Here is a 23,977-nt window from a genome sequence, read left to right as displayed (position 1 = left end):
ACTCCCATACTCCAAATCTCATTTCACCTCTTTTATAGAAACAAAGTGTGTACGCTCTTTGCTTTAATTACATCCTTTTCCCTTCTCCTCTCAATGTTTTCTCTTCTTTCCATCCTTCTTTCCTTGTTGTTTGTGCTGCAGTACTTCTCAGGCAGCCACAGAGAGCTCTCTCTTCTCACTTCAGCCCTTCTGTCTGCACTCCCTGCGTACCTCCCCCCTTCAGTCATGTGTGATCCCTTTGCTGCTGCTGTGTGTGTGTGTGTGTGTGTGTGTGTGTGGGGCACCTGTTTGGGATCTCGGTGTGTGTTTAGGGTCATGCCTGCAGGTCGTGCGTAATGAATAGCAGGGCTGTTGCCGAAGCACAACTGGCTGAGAGGGACCTAGCCAGAGAATAGCGCAGCAGTGACGGAAGGAGAGGAGGAGGATGGAGAGATGGATGGAGGGAGGGAAGAGAGGAATGAGGGAGCAGGAGAACCAGCAAGGGAGGAAAGGAAGAGCGGTTGTGAAGCCAGTGAGCCTTAACCACCTTCTGTCAGTCTGTCTGCTCTCAGCGCTGTTTTCTCTCTCATAGGAATCTAATGGCTTTTCCACTGTCCTCTTTCCAAACCTCCACCACCGCCATCTCCCCCTTCTCCCTTCTTTCTCCTCTCTCTCTCTCTCTCTATCACCGTGCTACTTTTTTCCTTTCTTACTCGCCTCCATCTCCTCTCACTTTCCGTTTTCACATTAAAACTCTCCCCCGAAGTCTCGGCACTGTCTTCCCCTGCTACCTCCCCTCCCTTTCTCTCCCTGCGTCCTTCCAGCTGCTGGCCAGGGGAACAGCTGACTAAATCTAAAGCTGGGGCCCATGGCTCTGCCACAGTCTCCTGCTATTCTCAGCCCCCCTCCCTCCCTCCTCTGGCCTCTAGCCCTGGCTCCTCTCTCAGCAGCCCCAGTTCAGCTCTGGCCCTGCCTCTGAGCCTCGGCTCCAGCTCTGCCTGACTCTCAGCGGTTCCCTCCAACCATCCCCCTCCATCCCACTTTGGAACTGAAAAGCTTCAAAACTCCTCGCTTTCTCTCTCTCTGTTTTGCCTATAAGCCTGCCCTCTCTCTTTCTCTTTTTCTGTTTTTTCACTCTGTCTTTCTTGCTAATTCGCTTGCTCCCCGTCTTCCCTCCTCCCCTCTCTGACGGGCTGTAGCTGGGCCCCTGGTACTGTCCCAACTTATCTGGACTGAGGCCTCATCCAGGTTGGCTGCAGTTCAGTTCTCTGGCTCCTATACCCAGCTTCTCTAGCCAGGCATCTTTCTCTCTCTGGCTAGTAATGTTAGTCACTGTAACTCATTGTGGCTCGCTTTACTCCAAGCCACGTTCGGCTTGTACATTTGGTTGTTTCTGGCTCAACACTTCCCACAAAGCTCTTTGACTCCTCGTGTGTCTCTTTGTCTCCTCGACTCTTGCTTCTGTGCATCTCTTTAACTTGTGTAGACAGGCTCAGCCCCAGCGCAAACACATATGCTCAGCACACAAACGCGTGCATCATGCGGGAGTGTGAAGCACATGACACATGATTGGCAGCAGGGGGAGGATGGGGAAAAAACAGCGAAAGGGGAAGTGGGCCTTGTCACATCTCCAGGCAAGCCGGGGGCTCGGGTTTGATCGCTGCCCAGGGAGGAGAGCCTTTGTCCCCCCCCCCCCCTAACCTCTCTGGCTGTCACTGCAAGGCTCCAGGCTTGTGTGATCAGGTGCAGGCCCAGGTTCTGCCATCGCTCTTCTGAACAGACGTTGCCCACAGAAGACACCTGTCAATGCTCTTCCTCCTTTCTGACACCCAACTGCACTGAGATGAGTGACAGAGGGCTGACAGAATAAAGTTCAGAGAGCAACCCACAGCTACAGTGGGATGCACACGCACGCATTCCCTTTGTGTAGAAGTGGGCCAAGGAAGCGCAGGCAGGCAGGAAGAAGCAGAGTCAGTCTGCTGCAGTCGAAGCAACATCAGAATCTTCTGGAAAACCTCGCAGCTCTTCACAGATTATTATTCAGCCCACTCCCTGTCTGTCTAATGCCCAATACAGCCTTTGTTGTTCTTGTTGTCTTTGTTGTCATTTTTTTGTTGTTTTGTTTTGTTTTTGTGTGCGTTTGTGTGAGTGGAGAGGAAATTGGGGGTGCGGGAAGCAGCATAAGTTTCCTTTGGAGTCACGTTTTCTCCTGTTGACTGACAGATGCGGGACGATGAAAGCAAATCTCAACGTGCTACTGACTTCAAAGGTTCCTGTGTTCCGCCATTTATTGGCAACAACGCACAACAACCTCTCTCCCAGTGTGAATTTCTTCAAACTAGGAAGGGAAAAAGCTAGAAGAAACAGAGGCAGATGACAAAGAAGCTACCATCCAAACAGCTAAAGGGGGTAGAGGGAGGAGGAAGGGTGCTAAATAATCAGACCAAAGCACTGTAACCGATTCGGACTGCTTTTCAAAAGCATTTTCAATCAAAACAGGCTTTTGATGTGCACTGATTCTGATAACGGGGATGTTTGAGTGGAGAAAAAGTGATGGCTTGAAGTTGTAAAGACATCTCTCTGCTTTGGGGGGAGCTTTGGTTCCTCACTTTGAGGCTTTTTTCGGTGCGTTTGGAGTGTGTGTGTTTTGTATGGACTAGCGAATCAGTAATTAACTTAAGTGTAAAAGCTAAGATGAAGTAAGCCGCTTGGTTCTGCTCTCCTAACCTTATAGACTCCCCCCCTCCCTCTCTCTTTCCCTTTTATTCTTTCTCTTGTCCAGGATGGCACCCATTGACTGCCACTGACCTAATTTGGGCAAATTTCACTGACCTACTTCATGGGTGAATGCTGACTTGCCCACGGGAGGGGATTCTCTCACACACATACACATGCACACATATTCTTTTCTATCCATATTATTAATATGCAGACCCTCAACCTCCGGTGCGGTTGCTATGGTGCCGCGCATGTACCCCCTCAGCAGTGCCCTACACCCCCCTTGATCCCCCATTCAACCCCCTGTCCTTGCCTCCTTCGGCACTCTGGCATCCCAAATGAACATAATGAGGAGCTCAAAGTACAGACACATGGTAAAATATAAACAAAGCAGTTGGCCTTTGTTTCATGTGGTCTCAGAGGTGACATAGTCCTTCACTTCACTGGTCTCTGAAGAGACATAATCAGTGTAATTGCATACGGATATGATTATTCTTCTGTCATCTATGAAAATGCTAATTTGAGCAAATGTGATCAAACAATGTGGAGATGCTTTGAGTGCACAGACAATCATAGTAATTCCTTTACGAAGTGAGATGGACAGAGACTGTCGTCTGTGGAGTAATGGTGATCCCATAGGGGAACTGGAATCTTTAACCCACTTCTATTAAAATGAATTCAAGCATCATTGCGTTCCTCTGGCAGATTAATTCCCATTTGACTGGACACATATGATCCTCTGGAGGGTTTTGGAAAAGGTGTTGTCACAGTCGTATTAGCTTTGCCCTTTTTAACGTGAGGATGATTAGTAATAAACTTCTCTGCCTGCAGCCTCCCACGAGGACATTGTAGTTGGAAGCAAGTCTAACCTGATTCAGTGTTTTGGTCACGCTTGCGTATTATTCTCTGTGAGCTTTTGTGCAGCTGTGCTTGTGTGTGTTTGAGAAAGAATGAGAGAGGTATTTGAATTTTTGTTTCTATGTGTGTGGACCTGCCCGCTTTCCTATGTGCTCGTCTGTGTTTTCCCACATGTGTGCCCCCACAAATACAACCACTGAAAGCAAACACACACCTTGTACATACACGCTCGCACCAGGCAGACGTGTTGTCATGGAAACACATACAGATGTCAACAAAAGAGGCTCCAGGGTGAACATTGTCTCCCTCTTGTCCAGCAGGGTGCAATTTATCTCAATGTAGCCATGAAAGGCAGCTATTTACATGAAACGAGAGCTGTTTCTGGGAAATAGGGGTCTCTCTGAAGGTTTTGATGTCAGCTGCCTGCTTTTAGCTTGAGAGTGGAAACCTAAACCATCTAGAGAGGGAGAGAGAGCGAGAGGAACGAGCTGTAAACCTACTGAGAGAGCTCAGTTCCCTCATGTGGTTGCTGCTCTTCACCCTGAAAGTCTCTCACTGTTTCCCCTCAACACACTCGCAGAAGGCCAAGCGTAGCGTGTGATTTCAGATGCTTACAGTTTGCACAGAGTAAATCTAACCCCCTTGCTTTATAGCTTATCCTTAAGAGAGTGGTCCTAACATCAACGTCAATATTTACAGGAATAGCCCGCAGGCAAGAGAATCGACCACCACGATTCAGCAGAGACATATTCAACCTTTCTCTTGCTCCCCCTCCCCCCCTCCCCTTCCTCTCACTTGTCTTCATCCAGGTTATTCCCGTTCTCTGCAGCAACCCGTCGATCACAGCGCCAGGTGGCTGAGAGATTTCTCTTTGGGTTTCCTTTGTTGTGCATGTGTGTGTGTGTACAAGGTGCGCCTTGTATACGCGTGCGCAAAATCTTTGACAGGGCCGTGGCTTTGACACAGGCTCAGCGGCTGCTTGAGAGATGCTGGATGACGCGTGTCAAGTGATATTAAATGTGAGAGAACCACCCCTCTTCCCTCATTCACTCCCCCCCGCTCTGCTCTGCCCAGCCCCTCCGTCATGGACTGTGTCTGCTGTGGTTAGTGTGAGCTATGACACTTTTCATTGGGGTTTTTAAGGGGTGGAGGTGCCACGTCTGATGTACGAGGCCTCACATCTCTCTGGGTAGAGTGGACACTTTGGCCTACATAAGCTCTTGGAAGGTCAACAGATACACAGCTGAGTAGATACAATGCGCACACGCTATACCTGTTCCACATTACACATGCGTTGATCTTTATAATTTCATTTTTCAAAAGGTGTTTAAAGGTGATTAGTGTCTGAAATATGTATTTGTCTGAAACAATCGTAATTGCTCGTAATTGCTAATTAATGGGTGTGTATTTCGGTGGTTGCAGTGCTTTTGTGTTGTCTTTCTCTTCAAAGAGAGATGCGACTGTAAATCCAGGTCACTCTCACACAGGCTACCTACCTATTTAGAATTTTTCGCAAGCTTGTGTTCGCTGTATTTTACAAGAAAGACAAAGACGTGAATCTGATGGGACACTACTATGACAAAGGAAAGTGGCATTTAAAAGGTTAACCTATTTTCTGGTGAGTGTATCATTTCTCTGTGGTGTTTGTGTATGATTGTGCACGTGTGTGTGTGTGTGTATCTGCTTCCATCTGTGTCAGGTAATAATGTAGAAGTATGAGTACTGGGCCAGTGTGCTCAGTGCTATAATGGGACAGCCTGAGCCGGGGGATGCTGGGGGATGATGGGCAGGGGTGGGTTTACGCCAGGATGTGGCATGCGCCGGCGAACACAGAACAGCGAGTGTGACCTCAGTGACTTCAGGAAGGAAGGGGTTAAGCACAAGCCGGCAGGGCTGCATGGGCTGCGTTACGCAAACTGGCGGCTGGCTGGAGCTGAAAGGGGAAGTGCTGAGCTCAGAGGAACACTGGCTCAGAGCCATCGCTCCCTCCTCCCTCCTCTGAAACTCCCCCCTCCGCCTCCCCGGCCCTCCTCCCCTCCTCCCTGCCTCCCTGCTACAGCTGAGCGCTCCCCATGCTTCCCACCGCCAGGCGTGGTGATGTGTGTTTGTGTGTCTGTGTCCCTGTGCTGGAATGCAGCTTCCCCCTCGGCTGGGGCCTGTGTGTGTGTGTATGTTTGTGTGTGGGTGTGCACGTGTGTGTGTCTGTCTGGAATGATGCCTCCCCTTGTCTAGTGTGTGACGTCAGTACACACAACGGGTCAGCTTAGGGCTAGGCAACATTCTGTGTGTGTGCGCGTGTGTGTGTCATGGGAGGGGGGAACAGGGGAGGAGTCAGTTATTGGAGAGAGAAAGAGGAAAGAGGAGGGGCTGTTTGTGAGCAGAAGGAGGTTGACTGCAGGGAGTCACTGAAGCCAATATGCGTGCATGCATGAAGGCATCATGAGTGTGTGTCAGAGGGTGGGGAAGCGTGTGTGTGTGTGTGTGTGTGTGTGTGTGCATGCGTGGGTGTGTGTGTGAGGTGGAGTGTGTCGGGTGACTTTCCAAACGAAATGGGAAGGGTAAAGAGTGTAAGGTTATTTCCTGGCGTGGATAAGTGAACCTAAAAACACACACAAACTCGCACATGTGCGCACACAGTCATGCTGTAGTTTTCAGTCCAGTGCTGTTAGTGTCAAACTATTTTCATATGCAAATTAATTCTGTTCTCTTTCAGCCATGTTAGCTTCCACAGTAGTGGCTTTTTGTCCGTGTGTTGTGCTAGCATTACAGGACCCCCCCCCCTTTTCACCCTTTATTGTTTTTGATATTTCATGTCAAGATTAATTTTGGAGAGCTGCTTTATCAAAAAGATTCATAACAAAAGGATTTATAGGGCAAAGTTCAAATTAAGCAAGAGAAACACATCTGTAATCAATTCTGACAGGAACAGCAAATGTCATTTGGCACACTTTCTGTGTGCAAATTATATGTAAGGTCTAACAAACACAGCTTCCACCTCACAAACACACATTCCAGAAACATCATGCATCACAATATTCTCTGTTTATTCTTTATGCAATGTCCTCTGTGCTGTCTTTTTTTCACTGCCATGGACCAGCTCATCTCGAACCAGACTTGCCTCCTTCATAGGAAGAAGGACGCTAGTGCTACAATGTCTCAACCGTATAGGTTTGTCATTAGAAAGATACTCAAGCCCTCAACTAGCAGACAATGGCTTTTCAATGGATCCCATTACCTTCGTCTATAGCTTGTGTGGCTCTACTGGGACAGACCTCTGCTAATTACACACATTCATTTCCAGCCAGCTGTAATTTCATTCACACTAATGAACCTTGCACATGGATTGGGATAATGTATAGTTAATGTACAGCCAGGAGACAGAATTAGCAGGCTACTGGCTTCTCCAGTGACAGGGATTTGTTGAATAGCAGCTAAAGGCACAGTTCACCTAGTACCACACAGGTGGCATTCTGAAATTACACCAAATACTCATTTTAGATTCAAGTGTTTAATAGCTAAGTAGGACAAACTTACCGTGCTTTGTTAGAAGTATAATTTTTTTTACAACCAAAAACATATTCAAAAAGATAGAGAAGATTGGCACCACTTTTATTTATACAGTAAAGCCACTGCCAGTAGCTAGTTGGCTTAGCGTAGCATTAATACTGAAAACAGGGATAACAGTGGCCTGACTCTGTTCAGTGATAACAACATCTACCTACCGGCAGGGAGACCAGGAAGTCGCTGCTCATGGGCAAAAAATAGTCTGGCACATAACCCCTCATAAAACCACAACTTGTTGATTCTACACTTCAGTCTTTGTACCGATTAAACAAACAAGATATGATATTTTAGAAGTGCTAGCAGGTGGAAGTAACCACTCCGCCCCTTCCTCGCAGTCTTTGTGCTAAGCTAAGCTAAGAATGTAAACACATATTCCACAACAACTCTGTGTTACTACGAACTGTTAAGACTTTTCTTCATTTTAGGTTTCTTGCAACCAGGTCTTCTATCTGTTATCAGCAGAATTCATTTCCTCATCACTTTATCCTTTTTGTCTTGTCTAGATCACAACTCTGAACAGAGGCTTCACTGTCTTTCTCTACTGGTCAGCGCGCTGAACGGCAACCTTTGGGATCAGTCAGCAGAGCCGTAATGCCAGCTCTGCCTGACAGGCCCAGTCCAGCAAAATTAGAATCCATTTTGAAAGTGATAGTTAGAAAATTGCAAGTCATTCCTGATGTACCGCATGGCAACTAAGTGGCAGCAGCCCAGTAGTCGACTGTCATTTCAACCGCCAGCTGATGACAACTCCAATCACCCACACAGCCGTCAATGCACACACAGACACACGCACGCACACAGACACACACACACACAGATACACACATATACAGATATTCTCTCCATCCCTATGATTAGCATGCAGATTTTGCTGTCAGAATCTCAAGCGGAAGTAAAAGCATTGAAATTCATAGAATATCTCAAAACATTAATTTATGCTCGTTTGTGTCTGTCGGGATAAGCATTCAGACTGTGAGAGCGGGTGATGAAAAAACACCCGGTGAGAAAAAGGCTTTTTGGTCTAACAGAGGGTTTAAGGCATAAATATGGCTGCTCCCAGAGCTCAGCTGTGTTATTCCAGCCCTTCCCACACCTTGCACACACACGCCTGGAGCAAGGTCTCCTGCAGAACAGCATTGATCTCTGTTTATAGTCTCTGTATGGGTGCTTCCTTATAGGACCACACACGCATGTGCTTGTTGTTACTCACACAGACCTACCCTATAAGATGCTGAGAGGCCTTGTATTTGTCTTTGTAGCCTTATTAATTGGACCAGTCCAAGGAGCCACAAAGATGGAAATACTCCTTTAGCTGTGGGTGGGATGGAGGTTGTGTTAGAGGTGGGGGTTGCCCAATAGTTCTTGACCCTTCCTCGACCTTCTGTAGAGCCTTGCTTTTCTTCACTTGTGGTTCAGATCTCCTTTCAGTTGGGCCTCCCAGTTCAATCCAACCAAACGGATTGGATTCCAGTCCAGTAGGCTTTTCTCAGTGAAGTTTTAGCAGGCTATCTTTGGTCAACAACGAGTACAATCCCATGTCAAAACGCCAACTACTGCAGGTGGTCCTGTCTGGATCAGAGAAGCTCTAGCAGGGCAGAGTCGGATTTAGGTGTTGCTCTCTGTCTGTCTGCAGCTCATGAGATAATTTGATTAATGTGCAAGGCTAAACTGAATCGACGCAGGCGAATGGGCCTTAAATATCTATTTGCTCTCTCAGTTTCTCCCCCTTTGCTTTTGTTGACTCGCTCTCACACCAGCCCATTTGCTTCATCTTATTTCTTGCACTGAAATCAATCATGTATTCAGAATCTATCACACACACACACACACACACACTCTCTCACATACAGATACAACGGATGAGTGCTGCCTGAACTGCATGGTGCCATATTAGATTTAGGTGACAGTCACTCATGAACCAATTCAGCCAATAAACTTAATGACCTTCCCACTGCTGGGTCTGAATTTTCTCCACTGACTTGGAATCTTAATTTGATTGCGGAAATATATGTATGTTACTCAATCTAATTTACTCCAGTGATTTTGGAACACTGAGCACTTTTGTGCTTAGGCAAGCAAACCTTTCAGGCCCGGCCCAGATCCCTGCCGATTGCTTTCATGTGGGAAGCTAAATCGTGTTTTATAGGAAGCGTATAAAGGCAGCGTTCTGCCGTCACAGCAGATGTATGTTGAAAGAATTGCTGGTCTTAGTTTGGGTCTTTCCTCCCTGAAATAAGAGCAGGAGTCCGGTATTTCTGAGGCCCCTTGTTGTTGAATAGACAGAAGTGGTCCTAGCTGGTCAAGAGAGGGCATACTGGCTTATCTGCACTTATACAATTTCAAAACGAGAGAGAAAAAGAGAGCGAAGGGCTATTTGGGGGAATGCTTTGATGTGGGTCCCCCAAAGAGTGTGGGTGGTCCGCAGGCCTTTGTGGGATTTGAACATATATATATGTACGCTCATTCTCACTCACTCTTTCACACACTGTTCTCGCTACCTTGCACAGCGCTTTGGGCCAAGTGTGACTTCACCAAGGCGGTCAGAAGGGGTTTCTAGGGCAACCTCACAGAGGCCTTGTTCTAAAAATGGCCGCCATGGTTACTTTGAAAGCCAACCCTGGCCTCTTGAACATGCACAGAAAAGAGCCCTGAGCACCACTCGGGGAGGGGAGCTGGGTGGACTGGGTGAGGGGGAAACCAGGCTCTTTAATAGCTAGCACATGAGACATTGAAGGTTTCATATCCACCCAAGCAGGAGTCATGGGAGGTGTGTGTGTGTGTGTGTGTGTGTGTGTGTGTGTGTGTGTGTGTGTGTGTGTGTGTGTGTGTGTGTGTGTGTGTGTGTGTGTGTGTGTGTGTGTGTGTGTGTGTGTGTGCATGCGTGTGTGTGAGTGTACCTAAACAGTAATATCCCTGTACTCAGCGCTTGGCTAAATTAAAAGGGCATTTTTGGCGTGGGGGGCAGTTTTTGGTGCCCAGACGATTGGACGGGGAAAGGCGAAACTCATTACTTACCCATCTGTCAGAGAGTGAGAGAGAAAGAGCTGTGGGAATGTAGATGGAGGGAGGGAGGGACGGATGAAAAGGGCTTGGAAGGCAATAGAGTGAGAGTGTCCGTTAAAGCGAAGGGAATCACAACAGACTTTTGCTTTCAAACAAGGATAAGTCTTTCATCTCGATTTAGTTTTTCATACTCCATGTGTTTTGAGTTTGAAAAAAAAAGTATCCCTGTTAATTTTCCCGATGGGAAAAAGACAAACATTTGCAAAAGAAAGTGCAGCTGCTTTTGCTACAGTCTGATAAGTGTGTGAGTGTTTGTATCAGAGGTTGATTTGTCTTTGAGCTCCCTCAGCCCCACATGTTTTTGATGTTCTCTTTTTCTCTCCCCTCTCTGGACCTGGGACCACTCTTGAAACACAAGCTCCTGTCTCACACACAAAGACGCACACAAAAATGCGCTCTTATACACATTAGATGCATCAGCAAGTATTAAAAACCATTGCTCATTTGTATGTTTTACTCAGCTAAATACATTAGCTCCCCATTCTACAAACAGCTGCACCATGTAAATCTTTTTGTCTTGTTTAAGAGTGACTCAGTATCTCTCCCTCTCTCTCTTTCTCTCTCTCTTTCTCTCTCTCCCGCTCTCACAGCTGTAGACATATAGGCTTTGATCACTGCAGATGCAAGTGGCTGCCATACTCGATCCACACCCCTCTTCTGTGGATATTGTTAACGAACATGTACTTCCTCTGCCAGCTGGCTTTCAGAATGGAAAAGCATATCTCCATGGCAATGTTCTGCAGTTCTGCACTGTTAGATATTTGCAGCCAACACTTATTGGTTCTGCAGATAATGCTGAGCAAAAGGGCACAGATAACAAAATATTGCTATTTCTGTTTTGATGCCTTTGCGGTGTTGCAGGTTCGCAACATCCATGCTAATAGAGCTTTCTGAATCTTGGATAAAGTCTAAATCATCACATAGGGGGTATTTAAACAGCCTGCCTGACTGTGTTTCTACAAATATCTGTAGAGAGATTATGGAGGAGAAATATAAGGCCCCTACAACCAGCTTGTTTTATTTTTATATGTATCCTGAGGGTATCCTGACTATAGGCAAGGGTTGTGACCCTGTTTACTTCCTTCTCTATTTTTCTTCCTGTTCACCTGCATTCTTACTGCACCCCTTAATGATCAAGGATGAAGAAAAGCTACTTTCACCTGACCTCTGTTCAGCTCACTGGCGTACCCCCTCATCCCATTTCTATCTATATCCTATGAAATATTCAACTCCCACCCCTCCCTTCTTACCTAATGTAGAGGCCCAGAATGCTTTGATATATGCATTAATACATGCTTGATATCACAGCGAAGCGTGTGCTCAGCCCTTTGATAAACATATTTAAGAGATGCATGTCTTTGCCTGGTCCACATGCATTTCAGAGATCTCTTCTGAGCACATAAATGCATTCATAAGCTACTCTCTGTCTCTCCTAACCACTCCCATTATTAATAAATGCATGATCTCACGCTGTGGCTCGTGTGTGTGTGTGTACACGGTTGTCTCTTTCATATGCTCATCAGTGTGTTTTAGACCACTGCCGGGGACCCCGCCCTGCTCATTCATATTCATCCTTGCATAATGACCAACCGCACCTCCAGATAGCGCAGTCAGGATAAGATCAAACATTATATTCAAACAAGAGGCTGTGTTATTCATACCGTAACAGCCGCACTCACTGCTCACTTCCTCATCGCTTTCTCAGTTCCTCTTGTAGTGGATCGCCGAACTGAATTCCCACATTTAGATTTCTGTCAGGCTGATTTAATCTCACTCAGAGTCCTAACAGTGGACTGCAGCTGGTCCTGATCATGCTCTCATGATAAGAGAACATGCGGCCTTTGGCAGATGATTGTGGCCAACTGAGTCTGTTTCATATAATTGTTTGACTCCATCCTGTGTGCGTTCATTCTTACAGATTTACTCAATAATGTCATTTACTAAAGGGCACATTCAATGACTTGATTAAGTCATACAGTTCTCATTTAATGAATGTTTAGGCAAAACTTCCAATTGTCAGCTCTGGAGACAACCTCTGTCTTACTTAATAATATTTGGTTAAACCTCTGATCTTATCTTAATCAAATTTTTTCAGGTTTGAACTAAAAATATTACTTATAATATTACTTAACTTAATTATTTAATTTGTATAGTGAAACAAGGGAGTAATCAAGCAAAGTTGAGCGACAACTAATTATTATTATTATTATATCTGCCATTTGCTGGAGGGTTTGTCACAGTGTGCATGCTTTATAGGACAAACTGTCTAAAACCCAAAGATATTGAGTTAAGTATCAGAAGACAACAGAAGACTGTTGTTGATTAGCTTTTTGTTTATTGAATAATTGTTGAAGAGATGAAAGAGGGAAGGATAGCTCTGCGTACATACATTGTCGCTGTAAAAATCTTATTATCTTATCTCCTTATTTTCTTTCTCTCTTTGTCAGGCTTTCATCTGAGCGGCACGGTGACGGACCCCGCCACACCCTCGTCCCCAGAGCTTGTATGCAGCGTGAGCGTCAGCTTCGACCGCTGCAAGATCACGGCGGTAACGTGCACCTGCGGAAACAAAGACATCTTCTACTGCGCCCATGTAGTGGCTCTTTCGCTTTACAGAGTACGGAAGCCTGAGCAGGTCAAACTGCACCTGCCCATCTCAGAAACCCTCTTCCAGATGAGCAGAGACCAGCTGCAGAAGTTTGTCCAGTATCTGATATCAGTCCACCACACAGAGGTGCTGCCCACCGCACAGAAACTGGCCGACGAGATTCTGTCACAGAACTCGGAGATCAACCAGGTCCATGGTTAGTAAAAGTCTTTCTTTGTGTGCGGCGAGAAGGTCATAGTCATGTTTGTGACCACGTGATCATGTGGGTTTGTGTGTGTTTTCCTGCTGCTACATGCGTGCATGTATTGACTGCGTGGTAGAGGTAAAGTGTGGCAGGATCAATGTTACTCATTAGTGAGATCCAGGCAGTAAAGGAGAGACTTGGTGCCTTTAATCAACACTATAGACCCGTTATTTACCTCTGAGAGAGAGAGAGAGAGAGAACGATACAGAGACAGAGACGAAGAGGTTAGCAGAGAGATAAGGAAAGGTGCGTATCTCCTGTTATCGATACTGTTCCTGCTTCTTACTTTAATAAAAGAGGGGAAACTGAAGGGTAAGCAACACAGAGACACTGATGGCTGCATGGGACAGAAGAAGGCCTGAAGAAGCCGGTGCATAGCTGTGCATTTGTGTATGAGGAACCATACAGGAAACAGACTAGGAGGAAGAAAAACTAAGAGGAAATTTTGAAAAGGAGAGAGATGTGACAGACAGAAAGAGGGAAGAGCACCAGAGACAGACACTTCTGAGAATGGAGGGCAGAAATAAATGAGCAAATCAGAAGGGAGAAAGAGAAAGACAGGTCTTCATCACAAGAGGACTGTGATAGTGTTTTTTTGTGTTTGTCCAGGTGCATGCATATATGTATTTACTTTAGCACTTCATCAGAATTAGTCTTTGTTTTATATTTTTCTACATTTTTCCTACAAGGAAACAACATTAATGTAATTTTGAGGAATAAAGAAACAGACACATTCTCTACAGTGTTGGGAAAATGACTTCAAATTCAAATGCTCTGTGTCAGTACAGCAAAGTTAAAGTTAAGTTAAACACTTGACTGTCAGTATTGCTTTCTGTGACGAGTAATGGATTATTTGTTTAGTTTTTCTCTGTGTTGCTTTAAAAAAATACACTTGAGTAGCAGAGTAAGTGGGGATAGTATTAATGGAAGAGGCCACATGAATAATTATTTTCATTAAATTGCAATTGCAGTTATTCTAGTGTCATGATGTGTCCTCACAGGTGTTGAAAGGTAAGTTAAATTGTCTAAGATGAGTCTCTTTCTTTACCTGGCTATTTAAGGGGTAATGGTTGGTCTTTTTGTTAAGCTTAGAATTAGGTTTAAATTGTGGTTGCTGAGTTTAATGTGTGTGTGGGTAAAAGCTGAACATGGTCATGCTTTGTATTTGAAAAGTGACCATTTTTATGCTTTTTAAAGATAAAATATTATAGATATTATGCTGTAACAGTAATATCATACTTTGAACAAGAGACAGGGAGGATAACACAGTGGCCTGATGCACATGTAACATATCTGTATGCGTCTGTTTGTGTTTAGGGGCCCCAGACCCCACAGCAGGAGCCAGTGTGGATGATGAGAACTGCTGGCATCTGGATGAGGAACAGGTTCAGGAGCAAGTCAAGCTTTTCCTTTCCCAGGGAGGATACCACGGCTCCGGCAAGCAGCTCAACCTGCTCTTCAGCAAGGTCAGGAGCTGGCAACATTCATTCACTCACATACAGAACATAACAACATGCATACAAAACATACCAGCCCTGATCGCCACAAGCCACAAGCACTCTGCCTGTGTAGGCCCACCTCTCTCCTTTTAGGTTTACTTGCCTCTACAGAAGCACACAAATCACAGTCTCTTTGCTAATAAAATGTTTCTCCTTCTCTGTAGCACACACACTGTTGTCTTCTCTTCCCTTATGAAAAGAGGCCTTCGCTGTTCAAAGTAATCCCAGACAAAACAACTTACATATATTTGCACATGCATTAAAATGCACTCCGTCTCAGCCACAGTGCAGGAGGGAAAGTGAGAGATAAAGGGAAAGAAAAAGAGATTTAGAAAGGGAGAAAGACTACACAATATACTGCCCTCTACCCACGATTAAACGATTACATACAAGATGTGTGGTTCTCTGTGTTAGCAGGTATTACAGCGGCAGAGCTGGGCCAGCATTAATGTGCTGTATGCTATGTAAAGACTGGAAGCAAAGGCCATTATCATCATCCACCCTGCCCGGCTTTTAGAATGACTCTCTGCTTCATGCTCTTTGAAGCCTGTTATATCCTTCTCAGCACACATACACACACCCACTGACAGCCACATATACACTCACACACCCACACCGAGAGTCACGTACACACTCGTATGTACACAGAGCTGCCCTCAAATCACAGAAACACATACTGTATATGAGTTTGTGTACGTAATTGTTCCTCTGTCTGAGGCTTTTTCTTAGTGCGTGTTTGTGAGAAAGTTCTGTCACTCCTTTTGCTAGTACGCACATAATTTGCGTACACACATCCACATGTATGTGTAATGCAGCTAAAAATCACAGTTTTGGATTTTTTGTGCTTTTCACCAAAAAAAAAAACCCCAGAATTTTTAAAAGCAGATCTGTTTAAACCAGTGTTTACCTGGATTTTAAATCCCCACGCATCCAAGTGTGGTCATGTTTCCTCCTGCAGGAAGATGCTGACCACCGAAGTTTACAATAAACAAGTCTCCCTTGCGATTGGCACAGCACAGAAAATCCTCCAGTAAGAGAAAATAAGGAGAAAACTCAGCTGCTGGATATGCACTAGAGGGAAAAAAAAAAGAAATAGTTAAATTACGGAGTGGTTGCATTGCAAATGGTCTTTTTAAAGTCTAATTTTCACACAGATTTTTGTATTCTTGTTTTCTTCTTTCCTAAATTGGATTTTCACTCTTTTTTTAATATGACATTTCTGTATTTTTATTTCAAAAAGAATGATACTGGAAATATTTAGCCTTCATGTACAATGTAGCTCCGTTTGCACTTTATGTGAGTGAATGAAATTTCTCTGTGACCTTGTGACTTTTGAAGAATATTTCTTAAGTGAAACCACAAAACTACTTAGAGGGCCTAATACTAGTTTGAATGGCATTCAAGATTTGAACAAAAGAAAGCAAGGACAGTTGTAGTAAGGACTTAAAACATTTGAGAGAAAACAATGAGGAATTTTGTCGCAAGATTTGAGCGAATATTGACAGAAGAGTGAAAATTGACAGGTTATATGAAGGCGAACTTGATTTGAACATGGAGGTTAAATGTTTGACAACAGACTGCCCAGTATGGACCATTGAAATAATTTGCAGTAACTGTGAGATTGATATAACCCTCGCAAGTGAATGTGTCTGTTCTGTTTGTCAAAAATTGTCAGAAAGTGCTGTGTGAGGTGTGTATGGACTTATTCCCATTCAGTTCAATTAAAACAAAGACTCACAAACAAACAAGGTCATACAAAAGCATAAAAGCACAGCTTGAATTTCTTTTGCTCTCACTTGACTTTGTCGTTGCTAAACTTTCATATACACATTTTTCAGTGTGCAAATGGTGGCGCATCTGTCATTTGGTCATTTGTTTTGAGCGCGTAGTCCAGTGTAGTTCTGTATGTCATGCCTGTCAGTTGTGAGAGCCGTTCGTTGGTGTGCCTGTGTGTTTGCGTGTTCATAGCTCCTTGTGCATCTGTTTGTGTAAATTGTGTGTGTGTGTGTGTGGGGCCTGTACCTAACCGTCCTCCCTGTCCCCTCCTCTCTCCTCTTGTAGGTGAGGGAGATGCTGAAGATGCGTGACTCCAACGGAGCGAGGATGTTAACACTGATCACAGAACAGTTCATGGCCGACCCTCGGCTGGCACTGTGGAGACAGCAGGGCACCACCATGACCGACAAGTACAGACAGCTCTGGGATGAGCTGGGTGAGGGGGAAAAACACACCACACGCACACACACTAACACACACTGATTGTCCTACAAACGTGCATAGGCACGGACAGATTTAGCAAGGAGGGTGATCGAACCCAGACATTGACACACACACGCACGCACACATATTTTTTTCCTGTTTGTTTATTTGTCCTTTGTTTCCAAAACATCCCACACAGAGACAGACTCTCAGACACACACACACACACACACACACTCATCACTGACAGCCCAGTTTCTTCCTCTCACTGTGAATGTAGGTTTGGCAGCTCAGCAAGAGTGTCTCTGTGAATTACAAGCCGTTTAACGCAGCACATCACACCCCATCAAAACCCCAAATATTATGACCTCCGTAATGTTTTCAAACACTTCACATTATGTATTTAGCTGATGTGGCAGAGTGCTGCTCGCTATTGCAGTCATTTAGTGCGATATAGTGTGTGGTTCTTTTGACAGACGTACTGTACCTACAGAAAAATACTTTGTCACAAACCACAAAACCAACAAGCCCATCACCAGGACAGCAGTCGTGTTGTCTCCCGTCTTTGTTGTTTTCCTCTAATGTCTTGGTTGCTGCTGCTGCTGCTGCTGCTACTGCTACTGCTGCTGCTGTTGTTGTTGATGATGATGTTCGTTTTCTCCCTTTGGTCTTGTTCTGCACTTTGTGAGGACCGCACAGTGATCTCATCTGTTTCAATCCCACGTATTTTTGGAAGTGTGTGTACGGTCTCTTTGAAGTCCACACTTCAAACCCTTCTTCCCAAGTCCTTATCACTCCTCCTGATGTGTGGTGAATGCTGCCTCTCGGCACCGCTCTCTCCCTCTCTCCCTCTCTCTCTCTCTCTCCCCCTCTTTTGTCTTTCTCCTCTTTGAGCCGCAGCTACTCCTCTCCTCCAGACACAAAGCAATGCCTCATTCACTTGTCCTCACCCATGTCTCCTCATCCAAATCATCTCCGCTCCCTTTTCATTTTCCACTTCCCTTTTTTCGGCTCTCCCTCTGTTCTGCACCTTTTGTATTCTTTTTCACTCTTAATGTTCTGTCTCTGTCCTTGTCTTCGTCCTTCCTCACAAACTCTCTCTACCATAACACACTTGCATATGTACAACACAATCTCTCTCTCTCTCTCTCTCTCTCTCTCTCTCTCTCTTTCTCTTTCTCTCTCTCTCTCTCACACACACACACCTACACTGTGGAGTGTACATATCTCCAGCAGTCTTGAGAGTAAAATCCCTGAATGTGCTTGCCTCCCCAGAGACATAGCCACTTTTCATATTCTGTTTGTTCCAATTTACTCCAAAATGATGTGTGTGCAGTCAGCATTGCCTCGGGACTAGTTAAGTTCTCTGTTTTCACAGAGTTTTGTATTCCAGTGCAAGATGGCGGCAGCATAGAAAATGTGCACTAAAGAAAAAGAACCAATGTTATGATGTTGCACATCTTTGAAAACCGCCTCAAGCTTTCAACCTTGCACGATAACTGTATTTTAGGATATTTTAAATCTCAAAAAACACACCTCCCCTCATTGCGTGACTCATTGCACACGTCATTGTCATATATTTGGAAGAAGGGCAGGTAACTCAAGCGAGTGTGTGTGTGCATGTGTGTTGATGTTTGTGTCTGTGTGTGTGTGTCCAGGTGCCCTGTGGATGTGCATCGTACTGAACCCCCACTGTAAACCAGAGCAGAAGTCATCATGGCTGCGCCAGCTGCGCAGATGGAACAGCGTGGACGTCTGCCCCTGGGAGGACGGTAACCACGGCAACGAGCTGCCCAACCTCACCCACTCACTGCCTCAGGGTGCCCATGGCAACCAAGGTCAGAGATTGACAAGTTTTCTACGTCTGTCAATAACATATTTACTTTGTAATAACGTATCTCCCAGTGGTGAAGGTGAGAGGTTCTCCATGTAGCATTAGAAAGCATTGTTAGTGAAGGCTCTTGAGCGTGGAAGATTACTGTTCACCTAAAGAATCATTCTGCATGCAACAAAGTTGGAAGTTGTTTTTCCATGCGGCACGTTAACCCTGAACGCTTCCGTTCAGTTTAGACAAACACAGTGGCTCTCTTGCTTTAAAACATCCTGACAGATTTTCTGTGCTGTAGAAGCCAGTTCAGACTGCCAATCTTCTAGGTGATGGTTATGTTTATTTACAGTAATTATGCTAATGCTCAAAAATTAAGATGAATCAAACATTAACTCCTCCTTCTCCTTCTTCTTTTTCTTTGTAGAGATGCGCCCCCACAGGACTGTGTTCACACGGGCCATTGAGGCCTGTGACCTGCACTGGCAGGACCGACACCTCCAGCACATCATCGCCAGTGACCTCTATGCCAACTACTGTTACCATGACAACCAGGAGGGTTCCCTCTTTGACTCACGTGGCTGGCCCTTGTGGCATGGTGAGTCTATGTGTACGTGAGTGCGTGTGTCAGATTATACTCAGTAGGTCACATTGAGAATGTACAGTACCCAATGAGAGAATTATTTAAACTTTGCCTGTCCCTCAGAACATGTCCCGACGGCCTGTGCCAGGGTGGATGCCCTGCGTTCACATGGTTACCCAAGAGAAGCCCTCCGATTGGCCATCGCTGTAGTGAACACGTTACGACGGCAACAGCAGAGGCAGCTGGAGCACTTCCGCCGGCACAAGAAAGGTAAAGCTAATTTTTATTACTCAAGGGTTTTTTTTTATATTTTCAGGATATAAATTAGCAAGCATACCATTCTCACAAATTCACTAATTCTGCATACAAACAACAACAGCATACATCCAACTCATACAGTAGTATGCTATAACATCACAGGAATATAAAAGCGTGGAGAGAAAAGAGAAGGGGAAGCTGCCAATAAAAAAAGTCAAAAGTGAAAAGGAATTTTTCATTTTATTTTTCATTCATTGCCCTTATTCATTTCATTTGATATAAGAACTTGTTCATTTTCCTAGTACAGATTATTTTATCTCTTTTTTTTTCATTTGCTTTATTTTGTGAAGGCCACTGAATAATTTTTAAAACAAATTTCAGTGTAAAAGTTCATGTGTTTTTGGCACTTTCAGTTAACCGTGTCTCTATCTGCTGTGTCTTTTCTCAGAGCTGCTCCATAAAGGTCATACCTCCATAACCAACATGGAGGGCTGGGTGGGACACCCCCTGGATCCCATCGGTACCCTGTTCAGCACCCTGACAGAGTCAGGGCGAGCGGGAGAGGAGGGCTCCAACACCTGCTTAGACCTCTCAGGTACTGCACCGTATCTAGCATCATGAATGCAACAAATTCACACATATACTTTAATATAGCTCTGGTTCAATGGCAGCATGTGAAACATATCCGAAAAGGTCATATTGTATGTTTTTCATGTTTCTCTACAACAACATACAGTACACATGGGTAGCATAGCCACCACATACAAAACAACACTGTAAGTACAGAATTATACAACACAAACTGGGCTATAATCATGAAAGGCAAACTATGCTAACATTTGTATATTTATACACAAATGTTCACAAATTTTTCAATATGCTGTACATCATTCCCAGTGATTGATTTGTAATGTTTGATGACAAAAAGACATGATTTACACACACATTCTTACTTTGTTGACTGTAGTAGAAAGATTTTTAGACTATGTTGCCGCATAATAAAACATATTTTTCAGGTCTTTCCTGTTTCTCGACTTACATTAGAATGCAGATGTTAGAAAGCATAGTTTAAATGCAGATTCACGGTCGGCCTCTTTTTCTTATCTTATCATGCCTCCTCTCATGTTTTTTAAATTCTCCTCTCCTACGCTCCACGATTGCTCTGTCCCTCATCGCCTCCTCTGCTCACAGAAATAGCCTTCTCCTCTGAGGCAGAGAAGTGAACAGAGGAATGCTCCTGAGGCGCTGATCTTTATTTTGGGATCGTTGTTGGGTTCATACCTCTACTACGTGACTGACACAGTGGTTTTCCATTGGAGACAGTTGGCCACTTTATGCCAACTCACTTCCTGTGCTTCAGCTGTCTTTCTCTTTATCTACCTCTGTGTTTTCTCTTCCCTTTCTTCTCCACAGACTGCTCCAGTGTTGTAAGCCGAGCGGACCTCCAACGAATGCCTGTGCAGCGATTGCTAGGAGACGGTGAATCGTATGTGGCGCTCGCGGTGGAAACGGCTCTGATTGGCTTAGGCCAGCAGCGGGTGATGCCCGACGGGCTGTATGCTCAAGAAAAGGTGTGTCGCAATGAAGAGCAGCTATTGGCCAAGCTGCAAGAAGTGGAACTGGACGACTCCCTGGTCAAAATCTTCCGTAAACAGGCCGTCTTTCTGCTAGAGGGTGAGGGAACTAACAGATCATATTTCTCCCTTACTGTCCCTTTAATTCACTACATATCCCAGTCTCCATGCATATACATAGACACACCTCTTCACATTGGAAAAAAACACGTTGGACTCTGTCTCACTATTTATTATCCTTTCATTTTGTGGCGCAAACAGAGGCTGAGCTGCCCTGGGCCAGACCAAAATGAGCTCTTTACACAGTAACACCAGGGGTATTGTGTCAGCACACACATGCATGCACACACAACAGTGTGTACATTTACAGGACTGGAGCTGGAGCAGACTGGGGCTTGGTTATGGGAAAGGGAGAATGAGGAGGAGGAGGGAGGTGGCACATCCTGGAGGGCCTGGCCCAGTCAATCTCCACTCCAGTCCCCACCCAAACCCCAGCCCTGCCTCTGCCCCATCACGACCACCCACCTCTGGCTCCGTTACTAATAGAACACCAGGCTGCGAGGCCTCTGCGGGCCCCTGGAGGCTGCAGCCGCGCCACTGTGTGATGTGGTCTGTGGTTTAGGAGCCTGTTGGGGTTTAAAATAACCCACCAGAGACGAGGGGAAGTGCAGGAAGAGGGGGAGGGAGGGGAGCGAACGTGAGGCCAAGTCTGCACACACGACCATATGGTTTTTGACGTCACAGTTTGTTTTAATGCTGCGTGGCTTTGCCTCTTCCTGGCTGGAATGGATAGACCGGAGAAGTCACTCCTCAGTATACAATAGAAAAACCACTGCTCAATTTACAACAAAATGAAAATGTACTTGTTGTTTAATGTGTATTTAAACTGTATACCATAAAATACACTGACCCCATGAGACTGATAATTGTTTAATCGGCAAATTTTTTCCATCTCTTTGTTCCATCACTAAAAGTGTATTTGTTTTCTGTGTTTTTGGAACAGCTGGCCCGTACTCTGGCCTTGGAGAGATCGTCCACAGAGAGAGTGTTCCCATGCACACCTTCGCCCGCTATCTCTTCACCTCTCTCCTACCTCACGACGCTGAACTGGCGTACAAAATTGCACTGAGAGCCATGCGGTAGGTCTCTTAAGTTTGTGTGTGCTCGTGTGTTGCTGTAATCATGTCAAAACCTTGTAAATCAAATTTTATTGATCTTCATTTGAAGAATTAAATGCTGACCTTTGGATTAAGAAAATCCTCACAAGCTTGGGCTAATGGAGCCATTTAAAAACCACTAACCTCCTCAAACTGGAGGATCACATTTAGATTTGTCCAGATTCAAATACTAAAACTTGTAAATGCTCTAAAACTTTTGTGTTTGATATTGTGACCCCTTCTGCTAAAGTAAGAAATGTAACCATTACAAGACAACTTGTAGTGATGTCTCTGCACGCTCTCCTCAAGCTTTAAACTCAGTCATTGTGGCTGATCTCTCTATATTAAGCTCCTGTGTGTATTCATCTGTGGACAATGTGTACATGTGTATGTGTGTTAATCAGTCTGCGCTGCTGTGTTTTGATGTTGTGACTAGTGGGAGCTGGATCAGTGAATATTAATTACATTAATGAGAGTGTAATTAGTGTGGTTGTAATGAGGAGGAAGCACACACACATACACACATACACACACACATACACACATACGCATGTAGGGCCAACAGGGAGAGGGCAGTGTGGGGAAGATGTTTGTTGTGTTTCTACAAAGCCAGGCCTCTCTGAGTCCATCGCTATAAAACTGGCAAATGATTAGTCAATGAATGAGAAGTGAGCTTTTTTCTTGTACCATCGTGTGTCAATGTTGGACAAGCAGAGAACAAAAGGACTACAAGCACATTGTTTACACTTTCCTACAGTTAACCAGTTAGGAGGACTCAGGAACTGAAATAACATGTTTACAAAACCAAAACAACATGGTTGGCTTTCTCATTGAGGGGTCGCGTGGTTTCAAGGTTGCACATCCGGCTGCCGCGTGTCCCCTCCTTACCTCTAAACCCACGTCCCAAACCTGTTTTTCCTGAGTCAGCCGCTCCCCACCAGCCCTTGCTGCTTCCCTTCACCTTCCCAGTTTCCTCCCCTTACCTCCTCCATCCTCACTCCTGTGGTGTGAAACCGGCGATTTAGAATAATATGGCCACTTATGGGTGCTCCTGGGAGCCAGGGGTGTCTACTCAGCACATAATGAATGTGTGTAATGTAGCGTAGTGTAATATGATAGCATATACCTCCCCGCTCCCACGGGACGGCGGACAGTTAAATATAGAGGAGGAGGTAAAGGAACCAGGGCTATTTTAATGGACCCATTATAACACTATCATTGATACAAGGAGAGAGGGAAAGTCTAGCTCTCTCTCTCTCATTTACACACACACACACTTTTTCACTTTCCGCTTGCTTTCTCTATTTGTCTTCTGTCTCACAGTTGCTCTTAAACCGGCTTGCTTTTTTTTTTTTTTTTTTTTTTTTAATGAGAAGAAGCCAGACTGCTTCCACACACAAATGCATATCCAGTATAGTATTTTAAAGTGTGTGTTTACGCATCATGGATGAGGTTAATTAAAGTGTGTGAGAGCAACATATGCCGTGCGATGGCTTGGTGTGAGCAGCCAACAGAAAAACAGAGGAGCTGCCTACTGGTTCATGGGCTGCCCAGAATTTGACTACAGCCACAGAAGAAGCAGCTCGCTGCCTCTCCAGAGACTGTCCTTATCTCAACTCTTTGGAAGCCAAAGAGACAAATCCCAGCCGCCTGTTATCATATGAGATTTCCATATGAGATTCAAGTCTTCCAATGCTAATGAATCTAGATCCTCGCTGTAATCCACAACCTTTGATCCTCTGCATAATCCATAATCTTTGAATATACAGCACTGTTTATCATAACTGCAGTCTGAGGCTATTCGAGGACGATGATATGCCACTGACACTCACAGGTAGCTGACTTCCT

General features: G+C 45.0%; 1 protein-coding gene across 1 annotated transcript in view; it reads left to right on the top strand.

The window, feature by feature from the left end:
• LOC121184876 (zinc finger SWIM domain-containing protein 6) overlaps positions 1–23,977 on the top strand; it is a 43,969-nt gene that overhangs the window by 11,245 nt on the left and 8,747 nt on the right. Inside the window, exons 2-10 of the mRNA XM_041042788.1 lie at positions 12,630–12,986; positions 14,352–14,500; positions 16,595–16,745; positions 18,391–18,570; positions 18,985–19,155; positions 19,264–19,410; positions 19,847–19,993; positions 20,812–21,072; positions 21,976–22,111. Coding sequence (XP_040898722.1) covers positions 12,630–12,986; positions 14,352–14,500; positions 16,595–16,745; positions 18,391–18,570; positions 18,985–19,155; positions 19,264–19,410; positions 19,847–19,993; positions 20,812–21,072; positions 21,976–22,111 — 1,699 coding nt within the window. The remainder of the gene's footprint in view (positions 1–12,629; positions 12,987–14,351; positions 14,501–16,594; positions 16,746–18,390; positions 18,571–18,984; positions 19,156–19,263; positions 19,411–19,846; positions 19,994–20,811; positions 21,073–21,975; positions 22,112–23,977) is intronic.

This window comes from Toxotes jaculatrix, chromosome 7, assembly GCF_017976425.1.
Source record: "Toxotes jaculatrix isolate fToxJac2 chromosome 7, fToxJac2.pri, whole genome shotgun sequence".
NCBI lineage: Eukaryota > Metazoa > Chordata > Actinopteri > Toxotidae > Toxotes > Toxotes jaculatrix.
Note: the sequence above shows the minus strand (reverse complement) of the source record. Positions and strands in the feature narration are given on the sequence as shown.